The sequence below is a fragment of the Coenobita brevimanus genome, chromosome 8 (assembly GCF_032717465.1).
Source record: "Coenobita brevimanus isolate Jiangsu-jjx chromosome 8, ASM3271746v2, whole genome shotgun sequence".
Classification (NCBI taxonomy): domain Eukaryota; kingdom Metazoa; phylum Arthropoda; class Malacostraca; order Decapoda; family Coenobitidae; genus Coenobita; species Coenobita brevimanus.
Genome location: NC_136961.1, coordinates 31,954,036 through 31,967,053, shown reverse-complemented (window position 1 = coordinate 31,967,053; position 13,018 = coordinate 31,954,036). Strand labels below are relative to the sequence as shown.

General features: G+C 41.3%; 1 protein-coding gene across 1 annotated transcript; it reads left to right on the top strand.

The window, feature by feature from the left end:
- The first annotated feature begins 11,564 nt into the window (after positions 1-11,564).
- Positions 11,565-12,362, top strand: LOC145407307 (zinc finger MYM-type protein 1-like). Its single transcript, XM_080278316.1, has one exon. It carries the CDS (start codon positions 11,565-11,567, stop codon positions 12,360-12,362), a length of 798 nt encoding a protein of 265 aa, XP_080134442.1.
- The last annotated feature ends 656 nt before the right edge of the window (positions 12,363-13,018 follow it).

Sequence of the window (13,018 nt, the reverse complement as noted above, 5' to 3'; positions counted from 1 at the left end):
CATGGAGGCAGATGTGTACAGTTATGAGGCCAAGCAAAGCAAGAGGAGGCATCACTGGCTGCCATTATGAAGCTATTGCAAGCACAAAGTGTACAACTACAAGCAAAGAGTGAAGGAGAGAAAGAAGTCATGGAACAATTACAGGCACAGAATGAAGGACAGAACTCAAAAAATAATTTGTGGCACAAAATGAAGAAATCAAAGAACAATTGCTAGTACAGAAGGAACAGCTTCAAGAGGCATTGCAGGAGCAACAGAGGGAATTACAACCAAGGATGCAAGGAGAGTTAGATGCTTTCGTGGGGGAACTGAACAAAGAACAGGAACAATCGAAGAAGGAAGTATATGCTGAGCTAAGGCAGCAGAAATTTGAGGTAAGCAATAATTTGACAGAGTGCAGACAGCATGTAGACGATCAGTTGAAGACAGTTATTGAGGGAACTGTGATGGAGTGCAGACAGCATGTAGATAACCAGTTGAAACATGTAGTCAACCACGTAAAGATAATTAATGAGAAAATTGAGACTGTAAAGAAATATTGCACTACAGAACCTCAGGCTAGTGTACAGGGAGCCAATGGAAAGAATGGAGAGCGTATGGTGAATCTTGATGGATCCCAAGCATTTAAAGGTAGCGTTACAGGGATGAATAATCAGAATGCAGAAGTTTTAAGTCCTGAACTTAATTATGATACCCCAGTTTTTAGGCCTCTAACCAGTGAAGTGCATGGCTATAATGGGGGTACAATTAAAAAGAAACCTCAGGAATCTGATGGTAGAGTATCTTAGGAAGCTTACCACGAGCAGTTTGAGTTACTCTCTTATCAGAATGGTTGGGATGATAGGCAGAGGGCAATGCAGCTTGCTACTAGCCTCAAAGGTGCCGCAATGGAAAATCTGGGCTAGACGTCAGTGAAGGAGAGGAACAGTTATCAGTCCCCAGTTGAAGTGCTGGAGTGCGGATATTGGACCATGTATGTGAATGAGGTTTACAAAGCAAGGTTCCTGACCCGTTTACGGGTTCGAGGCGAATCCCTACAGCAGCTTACTCATGACCTGGAAAGTACGGCATACAAGGCATACCCCAGAACATCACCTAACCTGTTGGCTATTCTTCTGAGGGACCAGTTCATCGATGCTCTTGAAAGTGCAGCGTTGAAAGTGCAGGTGGAACAGGCACAGGCAAGATGCGTGCAAGAAGCACTAGCCAGGGCTCTAGAATTTGAGTCCTATATTGGGTCCAGTACGTCCACTTTTCAGGCAGGTTGTAGTGTAGGTTTCAAGGCAAGAAAGGCCAGGTACATGAAGTGCAAAATTTTGAAGGAAGTTGCTGGTACTGTGAAAAGCCAGGACATAGGAAAGAGGAACGCAACAAGTGGAAGAGGAAACGGGAGATCAGAGGAAGTTGGTGCTATTGTGAGAAGCCAGGACATCAGAAAGTGGACTGTAACAAGTGGAAGAGAGAACAGATCAGAGGAGGTTGCTGGTTATGTGAGAAGCCAAGACACAAGAAGGTGGATTGTTACAAATAGAAGAAGAAGCAAGAATGGAACAGTGCAAGGAAACCCACGATTATCACCACAAAAGGGTGCTAGACACTTGTTGAGATGGGACACTTCAGCAATGATTGTCCACATGAGAAGGATGGCAAGAAGAAGACTGCAGAAGACACGAAGGATGAGAGTAAATTAGTAAAGGCGGGTGACAAGAGGCACCAACCAGCCAGTTTTTCCCAAGAGGTCCCACCACTGAGGAAATGCAAGGGAAGGGAACCTTAACAGATAACGTGCGAGAAGAAGGCAGAGCGGACGCCATGCAGTGTTGTAGGAATGGGAATTATAACAAGAAATGCCACCATGCTGTTGTGACAGGGCAAGTGTCAGCTGAAGAAGAACTAAAGAGAATGCAGATGGAGAATGCAGTTATACAACCAGTGGTAGAGTGGAGTACAGTGCGACCATCTTGGTAAGAGGTTTCCAGATTCATCCCCATTACCAAGAGCTACTGGAGTCAGTGGGACCTTCTTCGTTTGAAGCACAGACTACTGGAGCATCAGTGGAAGACACCTGATGGCCTCAACAAGTGTTAGCAACTGGTGGTTCCGAAGATAATGTCGTCCGAGATCATGGATGAGCCCCATACCTAGATCATTAGTGGGCACCTGGGAGTGAAGAAAACTTTAAGTTTGCAGTGACAGAGGTTCTACTGGACTGGCATGTGTCAGCACGTTTAAGAGTCGTGTCGGACCTGTAATGTGTGCTGTCCTAAGAAGGAGACAGAAGAAACGTGGTTGCTCCCCTCTCCAGCTGTACCGTGGGTGCACCAATGGAAAGAGTCACAGTGGACATTGCTAGACCGTCTGCATCTCACTAATTGAGGAAACTGGTATATATGTGTCGCCATGGACAATTTCACAAAGTGGCCAGAAGCCTATGCCATCCCCGATCAAGAGGCTGCGACTGTTGTTCAGGTGTTGACCAGTTTTTCTTTCGTTTTGGGATCCCACAAGGGCTACATTCAGACCAGGGTAGAAACTCTGAGTCTGCTGTGCTCCATGAGTGCTGCAAGTTAACTAGGGATCAAGAAGACCAGGACAAGCCCGTGAAGACCACAGTCAGGTGGGATGGTGGAGAAATTCAACTGCACCTTGTGACAAAAACTTGCCAAGTATTGTATAGAGGGACAAACGGAATGGGACCAGAAATTACCTGTGCTGCTGATTTTTTTTTTTTTTTATGCGAGGAAGAAGGAACCAAAGGCCATGGCCCGCAGTAACAGTTCCTTCCAAGAGAAAAACAAAATACAATAGAGAGCCAAATTCATGATCCGATCATTTTGAGATGCCTGGACACACTGCGTTTGAAAGACTGGAGATCATAGGCAGCAGGAAATACAGACAGAGGGAGACAGTTCCAGAGCTGACCTGTTGCATAAATGAAAGACTGGGAGTAACGGTTAACTCTTGCATTAGAGAGTTGGACAGAAAAGGGATGAGAGTTTGCTGCCAGACGGGTGCTACGCGCCCGTCGTAGAGGTGGAGGAATGCAAGCAGACAGTTCGGAGGAGCAGTGACCATTAAAGTAGCGATAGAAAAGAGATAAAGATGCAACAGTGCGGCGAAGAGACAGAGGTTGAAGGGAGTCAGTAAGAGGAGGAGAGTTAATGAGACGAAAAGCTATCGGTCTGCATCCTATGAATCTACCAGCTACACCCCTGTGAAACTGATGCTGGGCCACGAATTATGCTTACCCATTGACTTGTTAATGGGAAGACCACCTGGTGAGGAGCTGCCTACAGACACTTCCAGCTATGAGATGCACCTTCAGGAAAGGCTGGCTGAGGTACATCATCAAGTGCGAGAATTTCTAAAGTTTTCTGGCCAAGTGATGAAGCTCAAATACGATGTCAGGGCACGTGAGGTGAGCTTCAATGATGGTGACCAAGTTTGGTTATACAATCCTCAGTGAAAGAAGGGACAATCACCGAAGCTGCAGAGCCAGTGAGACGGGCCTTACACAGTGTTGGACAGCCTGTTAGACATAACGTACCAGATTTGGGGAGGCAGGAAGTCTCGCCCAAAAATGGTACACGTGAATAGTCTGTGGCAGTACCACAGACCAGGACAGTACAGCTGGGACGTCTCCAGGGAATCGTCCTCACCTGCAGCCGAGGATGTTGAAGAGGACCAAAGAACTGAAGTATAAGGTGATGGTTTTAGTTTCCCGATGGAAGAAGTAAATCAGGAAGAGGACCAAGACATTCCAGAAGAAGTGGACTATGTGGAAGAGCAGGGATGTCGTCAGAAGTGGCATAGGAGAAGATCTGATAAGTTGAAGGATTATTTTGTGTATAATTAGATATTTCAGTAGGATTAATGATTATGACTGTAAGTACTGTGTAGTTTTGTCAAGACGACAAAGGACTAAGGAGGGGGTAGTGCTGAGAAGAGGGGTTTGCCAGTTAATTGGTGCTGGGGTGTTCCCGACGATTCCCGAATTTTTCCGCTACATGTTAAAGTTGCCATTTAGCCTGCTGTTGTGAGTGGAGTTATTTTGTAAGGTGTATATTGATTTTTGTGCTCTATTTCTCTGATGTGAGAGGTGCAAGGCTGAGTGGGAGACCACGAATAAGATGGATGGACAGTGTGAAGAGAGCGTTGGATGCGAGAGGGATGTATGTTGAGCAAGGAAGAGTGGCTGTGCATGACAGAAATAAATGGAGAGAAACTGTGGATGAATAAATGATGACACAGCCCAGAGGGGATATTCTCCCGCATTTGGTCTGATTAGCTGATCAGGTCAGGTGCGAGTAAGGGGATGGGTCTATTATGATGTGGCAGGGGTAAACTAACTTTGCTGTCGGGCCCTGCTGCGGATGTCACTGATTGCACTGCGCAGTTGACCTTCGTGCGATGTGGTGCGCTGAGGATCTGTAACTTCTCCCCTCTGGGGCTAAGATGCAAATGAATGTGTTTGAATGGATGAGTAAATTGGGAGTGTGTCGTCCTGTCTCGGCTACCTCCCTTTCCTTGGGGGAAGCAGCCTGGGTATATAGAATAGATATAGATTTCTCTATAATGTTTTATTTACGTGATTGCTTATTAGATTATGTAATTTTCTCTCAGTTTGTATGCTAAATAATTTAGAGTGCTACATAATGTAAGAAAACTCTGGATATTTTGGCTGTCTCCAAGTTGGCAACTGTTGCTTTCCCAAGAACCTAGTATATTATTTTAGTATATATGGAGCTTGTACAAGGATGGGGAAGAGACTAAAGCAGTTCACTCTGTTTCATTTCAGTTTGAGTGTAGTTCAGTATCAGTGCAGTGTCAGTCCAGTTAGTGAAGATCGTATATCTCCGGTACTCGTCAAAACAGTGAAGTGTAGTTGGCAAGCATTAAGTGTAATTGCAGTTAGTGAAGACTGTATAGCTCCGGTACTTGTGAAAACAGTAAAGTGAAGTTGGCAAGCATTAAGTGTTATTATCTGGAAAATAAAGACAGTGAATTTAAGAAGCCTGTGCTTATTTACAACGCCTGAGCTGGTCTTGCATGCTGTACACCGAAAGCTGACCTTAATAGAACAACTCACTGGCCAACGTCCTTCTTATACTGAACTACTGTTGTTGGAGCCTGCTGCAGCGCGGGACGAGGATGTAATATATACAGAGAGAGAGAGAGAGAGAGAGAGAGAGAGAGAGAGAGATAAATAGATAGATATCGATAGATAGATACTGTATACAGATAGATATAAATATAAATATGTGTGTGTGTGTGTGTGTGTGTGTGTGTGTGTGTGTGTGTGTGTGTGTGTGTGTTTGTGTATGTGTGTGTTTTGTGTGTGTGCTTACCTACCAAATTGTTCTTACCTAACTGTATCTTTACATGAATGAGGCAAGCTTGTATTGTCCCTTGTATTAAATCATTTTTATCATACATATCCTAGAATTTATGAATAGTTTTGACACACGTTATTTCATTCGGTAGTGCATTCGACTAATCCATTGCCCTGTTTGGGAAACTAAATTGCCTTACATCTTTTTCGCCTCTCTTAAATGTAGTTTTTTGCAGGGTCCTCTTGCTGATGCTTGCCCACAGGTTATATTTTCATTTATGTCTGTTTTCCCTTTACCTGAGATGCTTTTATATAGCATAATCAGGTTTCCTCTTTTCCGTCTTTCCTGTAGTGTTCGTAAAGTCAGTTTTCCTAGTCTTTCTTCATGGCTTAGAGCCAGCAAGCTTGGTACCCATCTTGTAGCTCCCCTTTGTACTTTTCCAATCATATCTATGTGTTTTTTTAAGATTGAGTATTCCAGACTACTGATGCATACTCCAGGGTTGGTCTGATGAATGATATTATTATCTTTCTCAGCATGTCTTCATTTATGTATGTGAATGCTATTCTCATAATAGAAATATTAGAAACAAGTGTATACATGTTACGTACCTTCTCACTGATATGGTATTTTTTTACTTTTACCAAACTTAATTACATGACACTTGTCCACATTAAATTCCATTTGCCATCTATTCCTCCATCCTGAAGCTTATTTGTTCCTGTAGTTCTCTGCAAGAATCTGTGTTAGTAATTTTGCTTTGTATTTTTGCATCATCAGCAAAAATATTTAGATAGCTTCCATTTCTAGTATTGCTGTCTATGTCATTTATATATACCAAAAGCATAAATGGTGCCAGCACTGAGCCCTGTGGAACTCCGCTAGTCACTTCCCTCCTTGATGAGTAATTTCCCCTTAGTACTGTTCTCCTTTCCCTTTTTCTGAGAAAATTCTGCATCCAACAGTACAGGTTGCCTTGAACTCTTCCTTGATGTTACAGTTTTCATAAAAGTCTTTGGTGAGGTACTCTGTCAAATGCTTTCTTAAAATCTAAATGGATACTCTCCACTCATTCTTTTCTTTTCTGTAATGTTTCTGTAACTCTATCATTGTAGCTTAATAGATTAGTAACACATGATTTTCCCCCTTCTAAAACCTAACTGCCTTTCTGTTACCACACTGTGTTCTACTAGATCGTTTACCCAAACTTTTCTTATCTTAGTATCTTACTTATAACACTGGTCAGTAATACTGGTCAGTAATTGAGTCGATTCTGTCTATTCCCTTTCTTGAATAGCGGAACAATGTTTACTTTCTTCCAAATATCAGGTAGTCTACCTTGAATTAAGGATTCCTTGAATATTAAATATAATGGTCTACTTAACTCTTCTGCACATTCATGTAGCATCCAACCTGAAATTTCGTGTGGACCATATGCTTTTCCTTTGACTAATTTACTTAACTCTTCCTGTACTTCTTGTTCGGATATTTATAGATCTGGTAATATGTGTGGGCATGCATGTTCCATTATCATCTTTTTCAAAATTACTTCCTTCTGTACAAACTGATTGGGAATTTTTATTTAGTGCTTCACAAATATCTTTCTCTTGTGTATAGATGATCCCCTCGTCCGTAATGGACTGTATTTTATCTTCAACTCTGGTTTTGCTTAGGGTGTAGCTGTAAAATAGCTTAGGTTGATCACTACTTTTATTTATAATGTGTTCCTCAAACTGTCTTTGGGCGTCCCTCCTTATCCTTGTATAATAATTTCTTGCCTGTTTATTGTTATTATATGCCCTCTCACTATTGTTTCTTCTGTATGTGTTCCACAGCAAGTCTCTTTTTTCTTTTGATTTTTTACATTCTGTATTAAACCATTTCTTCTTTTTAATCTCTGTTTCTTTGTGCTGAGAGATATAATTTTGGACTTCTGTTTCACAAAAATCACAGAATTATCTATATATAACATTTCAATTTTGTCCTCTAAGCTCCTTTTCCCAATCTATTTCTAAGAAGTACTTCTTCAGGTCATGGTAGTTTCCCTTTTTGTAGTTTAGACTCTTTTTGGAATTGTGTGTGTGTGTGTGTGTGTGTGTGTGTGTGTGTGTGTGTGTGTGTGTGTGTGTGTGTGTGTGTGTGTGTGTGTGGCACAAAAACCAGGTGAAGGATATCGACACGCTTCTAAAGCTATCCACTCAAATTTCAACCTCATCTACACATTCCCAAAAGATTTTCACCAAATTCCATAAAGTTTAAAATTCACCTAGACTTACGGAAGGGAATAAGTCCCACGGAAATATATTTTTCATATAATAAAGCTGCCACAAGACGAAATTATTTAAGCTGGGAAGACCATCTGTTAATAAAGAAGTAAATAAAGGTGATATCTGACCCGTCCACTTTGAAACGTTTCAACGAAGCTAAATAAAATCGCCTGGAAGTAGGAACAATAAAACTGAATATAAAGCCCTCTGCCTAAAGGGAATACCATTAAATTAACGATTTTATTTTTTTTTTAATTCAGGAAGATGTGACTTCTATCTGGCCCGGAGTTCCTACTTCGTGTACCAAGTGGCCATCATGGCTAATAAAAACAGTCCTCTCATCCCGGCCGTCAATCAAGTGTATGTACCCAGATTTGTGTCATGTTCTAAGTCCTTCGTATTTGTCTGTCTATTTGTCAATCTATCCATTTATTTATCCATCTATCTCTTTTACCTATCTATCTGTCTTTTAGCTTTTAACTTCACCAGCTCAATGGCGGACATTTTATCAACCATCCGACACAGAATAATATCATTTTCGGCTAAGCGCCTGACACCGTTGTGCTGGATTCAGGCTGTGTGTGTGTGTGTGTGTGTGTGTGTGTGTGTACTTTAAATTCTTGGGTATTCGATGGATTTGAATGAACCTTCCCAGGTGAGTTCTGTTGGTTACGAGGAAGGTATTCCCCTATACACATTTTGCAAACATGATTTTTAAAAGGTCAGGCCCTCCTCACAAATTAAGAATCCTAAGAAGTAGTGAAAAGAAGGCAGATAATTATGGCTCTTACATTATGGTACACGATGTACAGTGTACTCCTACCCATAATTCTATATTTGGGGAGCATGGCTCCTAATGATTCTTGGGGGTCAACATCAATCCCAAAAGTAAAAACAATCAGATGCAGGGGAAAGTGAGGTACTGGATTTCAACGAAGCTTCTTTTGTCAGTTCATCTGGTTGTTCTTCCAGTATATAAATTTCTCCATCATTTTTTTTTAAGGGGATGTGCCCCCATCACTGTTTTTTTTTTTTTTTCCCAGAAGTACATACACTCAAGAACATAAGAAGAGAGGATAACGGCAGTAGGCTGGTTGGCCCAGACTAGACAGTTCCTAGAAGAGTAACTGAACTAGCAGAATGAGATAAGGATAACAAAGAAGGCTCTCCCCCGCCCTCCAAACCCTCCAGCCAAACCGTAAAGAAAAAGTCAGAAAGGACACCATGCAGTATAGAAAATCTGGAGTGTACGTATTATAGGAAAGTACAAATTACTGGAGTTTACATTCTGAAGTAAAAAGACTCGTTAGACGTGATAAGAGGAGACTATATGATGAAAAGGCGACAGAGACAGAAATTAAATTAAGTAAAAATGACGGTCAGAGCACAAGAGCAGCGTATCAGGCCATAAAGGAGTTAACTGGGACTGAAAAGAGAAGGAAGGAAATACCTGTACAATATAGAAATGGTAATTTGATGACTAAAGATCTGGGTATAAAAGGAAGGTGGAAAGAGCACTTTGAATCTGTTCTAAATAGACCAATCCCAGCTGAAGAGGACATTTTGCCAGCCGAGAGAGATTTGCAGATAGAAACAGGGGATATAACTTTGGAAGAGGTAGCAAAATCTATAAAGGAGTTAAAGAATTTTAAGGCCCCAGGAGAGGATGGAATATTCCCTGAAATGCTTAAGGTGGAAAATGACGAGTTGATGAATGTGCTTTTGAAACTTTTTAATGTGGCTTGGGATAATGGTGGAATTCCAGAAGAGTGGAAAAATGGAGTGATTATAAAAATACCAAAAAAGGGAGATTTAAGTGTGTGTGGCAATTGGAGGGGGGTAACTTTGACACCTGTAGTTGCAAAAGTCTTTTCCAAAATCTTGTTGAACAGAATAGAGCCAGTAATTGATAAAATTTTAAGAGAAGAACAAGCGGGATTTAGAAAGGGTCGAGGTTGTAATGATCAGATTTTTATTGTAAGGCATCTAATGCAACAAGCTAATGAGATGAAAATGCCACTTAGTATGTGTTTTGTGGATTTTGAAAAGGAGTTTGATAGTGTTTCACGTGGAGCTATGTTGATAATTATGAGATTCTATGGTATACCAGAAAAGTTTATAAATATTATTAAAAGCTTGCATGAAGGAACTTTTTGTAAGGTAATGGTGGGTGGTTCTTTGAGTGATCCATTTCAAGTTAGGTCAGGAGTGATTCAAGGAGGAGTTCTTTCGCCATTGTTGTTTGTTTTGGTTATGGATTATGTTAGGAAAAAGGTTGTAAGGAGAACAGGTGCAGGAATTAACTGGAAAGAAAATAAGAAGCTGATGGATTTGAACTATGCTGATGATATTGTACTGATTTGTGGAAGTATTTACGAGATGCAGAGGGTGCTTGATAGTCTGGTGGAGGAAGGAGAAAAAGTGGGATTGGTAATAAATTGTGGAAAGACTGAAATTATTAATATGAACGTGGAGAACCAAATCGATTGTGTAACTGGGAATAATGTGGTGAAGAATGTAGAAAACTTTAAATATCTGGGAACGATTGTATCATCTAATGGATCATTAAACAATGAAATTGAGGAGAGGATTAGACAGGCTTGGCGAGCTGTTGGAATGTTGAAATCTGTTTGGAATAATAATATGCTTTCAGTACATACTAAAGTGAAAATTTATAAGTCCATGGTTAGACCAATTTTAATTTACGGGCATGAGTCATGGTACAGTACAATTGCAACAGATCAGAAAGTTTGGCTTTTCTTTCAGTACAATGCCCTTTTCGCTGTTGTCATTGAATATTATTGATATTTAATCATTTACTGAGCTTTGACAATATTTCTTGGTGACATTGAAGTGCTTTACACTAAAAATTATACAAAAATGTGTAAAAATATGAAGACACTTGTCAGCTCCACGGTCGAGTTTCTAGCCTAGCAAGTTTGAGTTTGTCGTTACACGTTACGGTAGTCACGTGGCAAAATAGGAATTGAAAGAAAACGGCACAGCAGTAAGGGTAAACGTAAATATATATTGGAAATGTCCATCCTCCTTTCTTTTAACCTATTTTCTGTTCTCATTTGACTCAAACCCTACTGCACTATGTGTGTGTATGGGAGGGGGTCCCCTAAAGCTTGGGGGACAATAGACACATGCCTTATGTGTCCAATGGAAAATACGCTACTTCACTGGATACGGTATAGCAAAAGGAATTGTTCACTGATTTTTGTGGGTCACATTGTTGGTCACAGCACCTCCTGGGTCACAGAAACTCACAGCACCTGCCACCTGTTCACAGTAGGCTGCTGGGTCACAGAGTTGGGGAGTGCTGGGCTAGCCAAGCTCTTTCTGTAACAGTGTGGGATAGCCTATACTAGTACACCATGTACTGAAGTGGACTGTCTTATCTTTACAATTAAGGCAGAAAATTACCATGTTAACTAGACGAGGAAACTTTGTATGCAGCAAACATTTTACTTTCGGGATTATAATTATCCTATCAACATAGGCTACTAATAATTATCGCATCAGCATAGGCTACTAAGACTGAAAAATGTTGAATACTGGTTATATAGTGTTAAAACTTTGAATATAATATTTAATGATTATGCTTTCATTCATAAGTAGATTGACAGTAGGCCCAATTCTTGATAACAGTCATTAATAAGACTATTCACTCATTCATGTGTTATAGGTTGACGATGTCAATAGGCCCAGATCAAATGCAGTAGAGGAGCTAGTCGAGGAAAACAATGATGCCAACCTAGCCTCTGATTACTTTAAGTGACCCAAGTTAGATGACCTCCAATTGTTTTTTAGTTTCCACCCACAACAGAAGAAAGTTTTCTTTTGCAAAGATGGCATCAAAAGAAAGTGGCTTACATACAGTGTAGGCAGTCACACTTTTTACTGTTCAGTTTGCAGGGCATTCGGGAAGCCCACTGACAGCAGTATTTTCATCATTGGAATGAAAGATTGGAAACATGTTCATCAGCGTGTAGAGGAGCACGAAAAGAGCAATGCACACAAAAACTGTGCTGAAGCATATTTTCTAAGGGCATCCAAAGCAGACATAGAGAGTTTGATGAGTGGTAGTCAGATGCCAGCCCACAGAGAGCAGGTGCGTAAGAGGCACCAGGTGCTGAAGCATGCAGAAGATGTAGTTAAAGTCATTGGCAATAGGGGGCTTAGCTACAGGGGAATGCATTCAGAGGCAGCATATGCTTTAGATGACACAGGTGTTGATCATGGTAACTTTTTGGAGCTTATAACTCTGCTTGGAAAATATGATATGCGCTTGAACGAACATCTGACTGACTGTATAGAAGAAAGCAAGAAACTCTGTCACTCTGGGGCAAGAGGCAGAGGTTCGCTTAACACTCTTCTCTCCAAAAATACTATCAATGCAGTCATTATTAGAACTCATCACATTATCCAGGACTCCATCTCTAGTGACGTTAAGGAAGCTGGAGTGTTCTCAGTCCAGATTGACACAACCCAGGACATAACCTTTCAGGACAAGTGTACAGTCATTATCAGATACGTCACAATTGTTATACATGAAAGACTTGTTGCAGTTGTAAAATGTGAGGCATCCACTGGCGAGTATTTTGTGCAGTTGCTGACTGAAGTCATTCAGAAACTCAACCTGGACATGAGCAGATGCATTGGCAATGCTACAGGTGGGGCATCTAACATGCAGGGGCAATACAGAGGTTTCTTTGCCTTACTTTCAACACACTTTCCCAACCAAGTCCACATGTAGTGTTCTGTGCATGTTCCAAACTTAGTGTCAGCTGACACAACAGGAGTGGTTTTGGCAAGTGCCTCACTGTTCCCTTTACTGAATGACATCACCGTGTTCATCCAAGGGTCCTACCAAAGGATGAATGTATGGGAAAGCCAAAGCCAAAGCACAAGTGCCTCCCTCCACTTGGAGAAAGCCACTGGTGGGCAAAGGATGCTGCACTGAAGAAGGTCTTTGGATTCTTTGGTAACCCAGACAAAGCTCTGTACACTGATGTACTATGTACACTAGCAGTAATACAAGGCCAGGCAAACATCAAGACCACTGCATGCGTTAAGGCCAGAGCACTGACTGAAGCACTACTCAAATCAGAGACCATACTTACAGCTCAAATATTTCTTCGCATATTTGAGCAACAACTCTTCTCTCCAAATACTTGCAAACAGGTGGCATGGACATTCTCTCTGCATACAGAATGGTTATCGGAACACAGGAGTCTCAAAGGAATGACAAGAGACTTTGACACCATCAGGAAAGCTGCGGACACAATTGTTCAGTGGGCGAATGACAAACTGCAGGCACAGGAAGAGGAAACAGAGCTGAACCTTGAGGTTGAGGCCAGCTTGCCACAGAAAAGGCCAAGAAAAAAGACAGTCTTGCCTGGTGAGATGGCT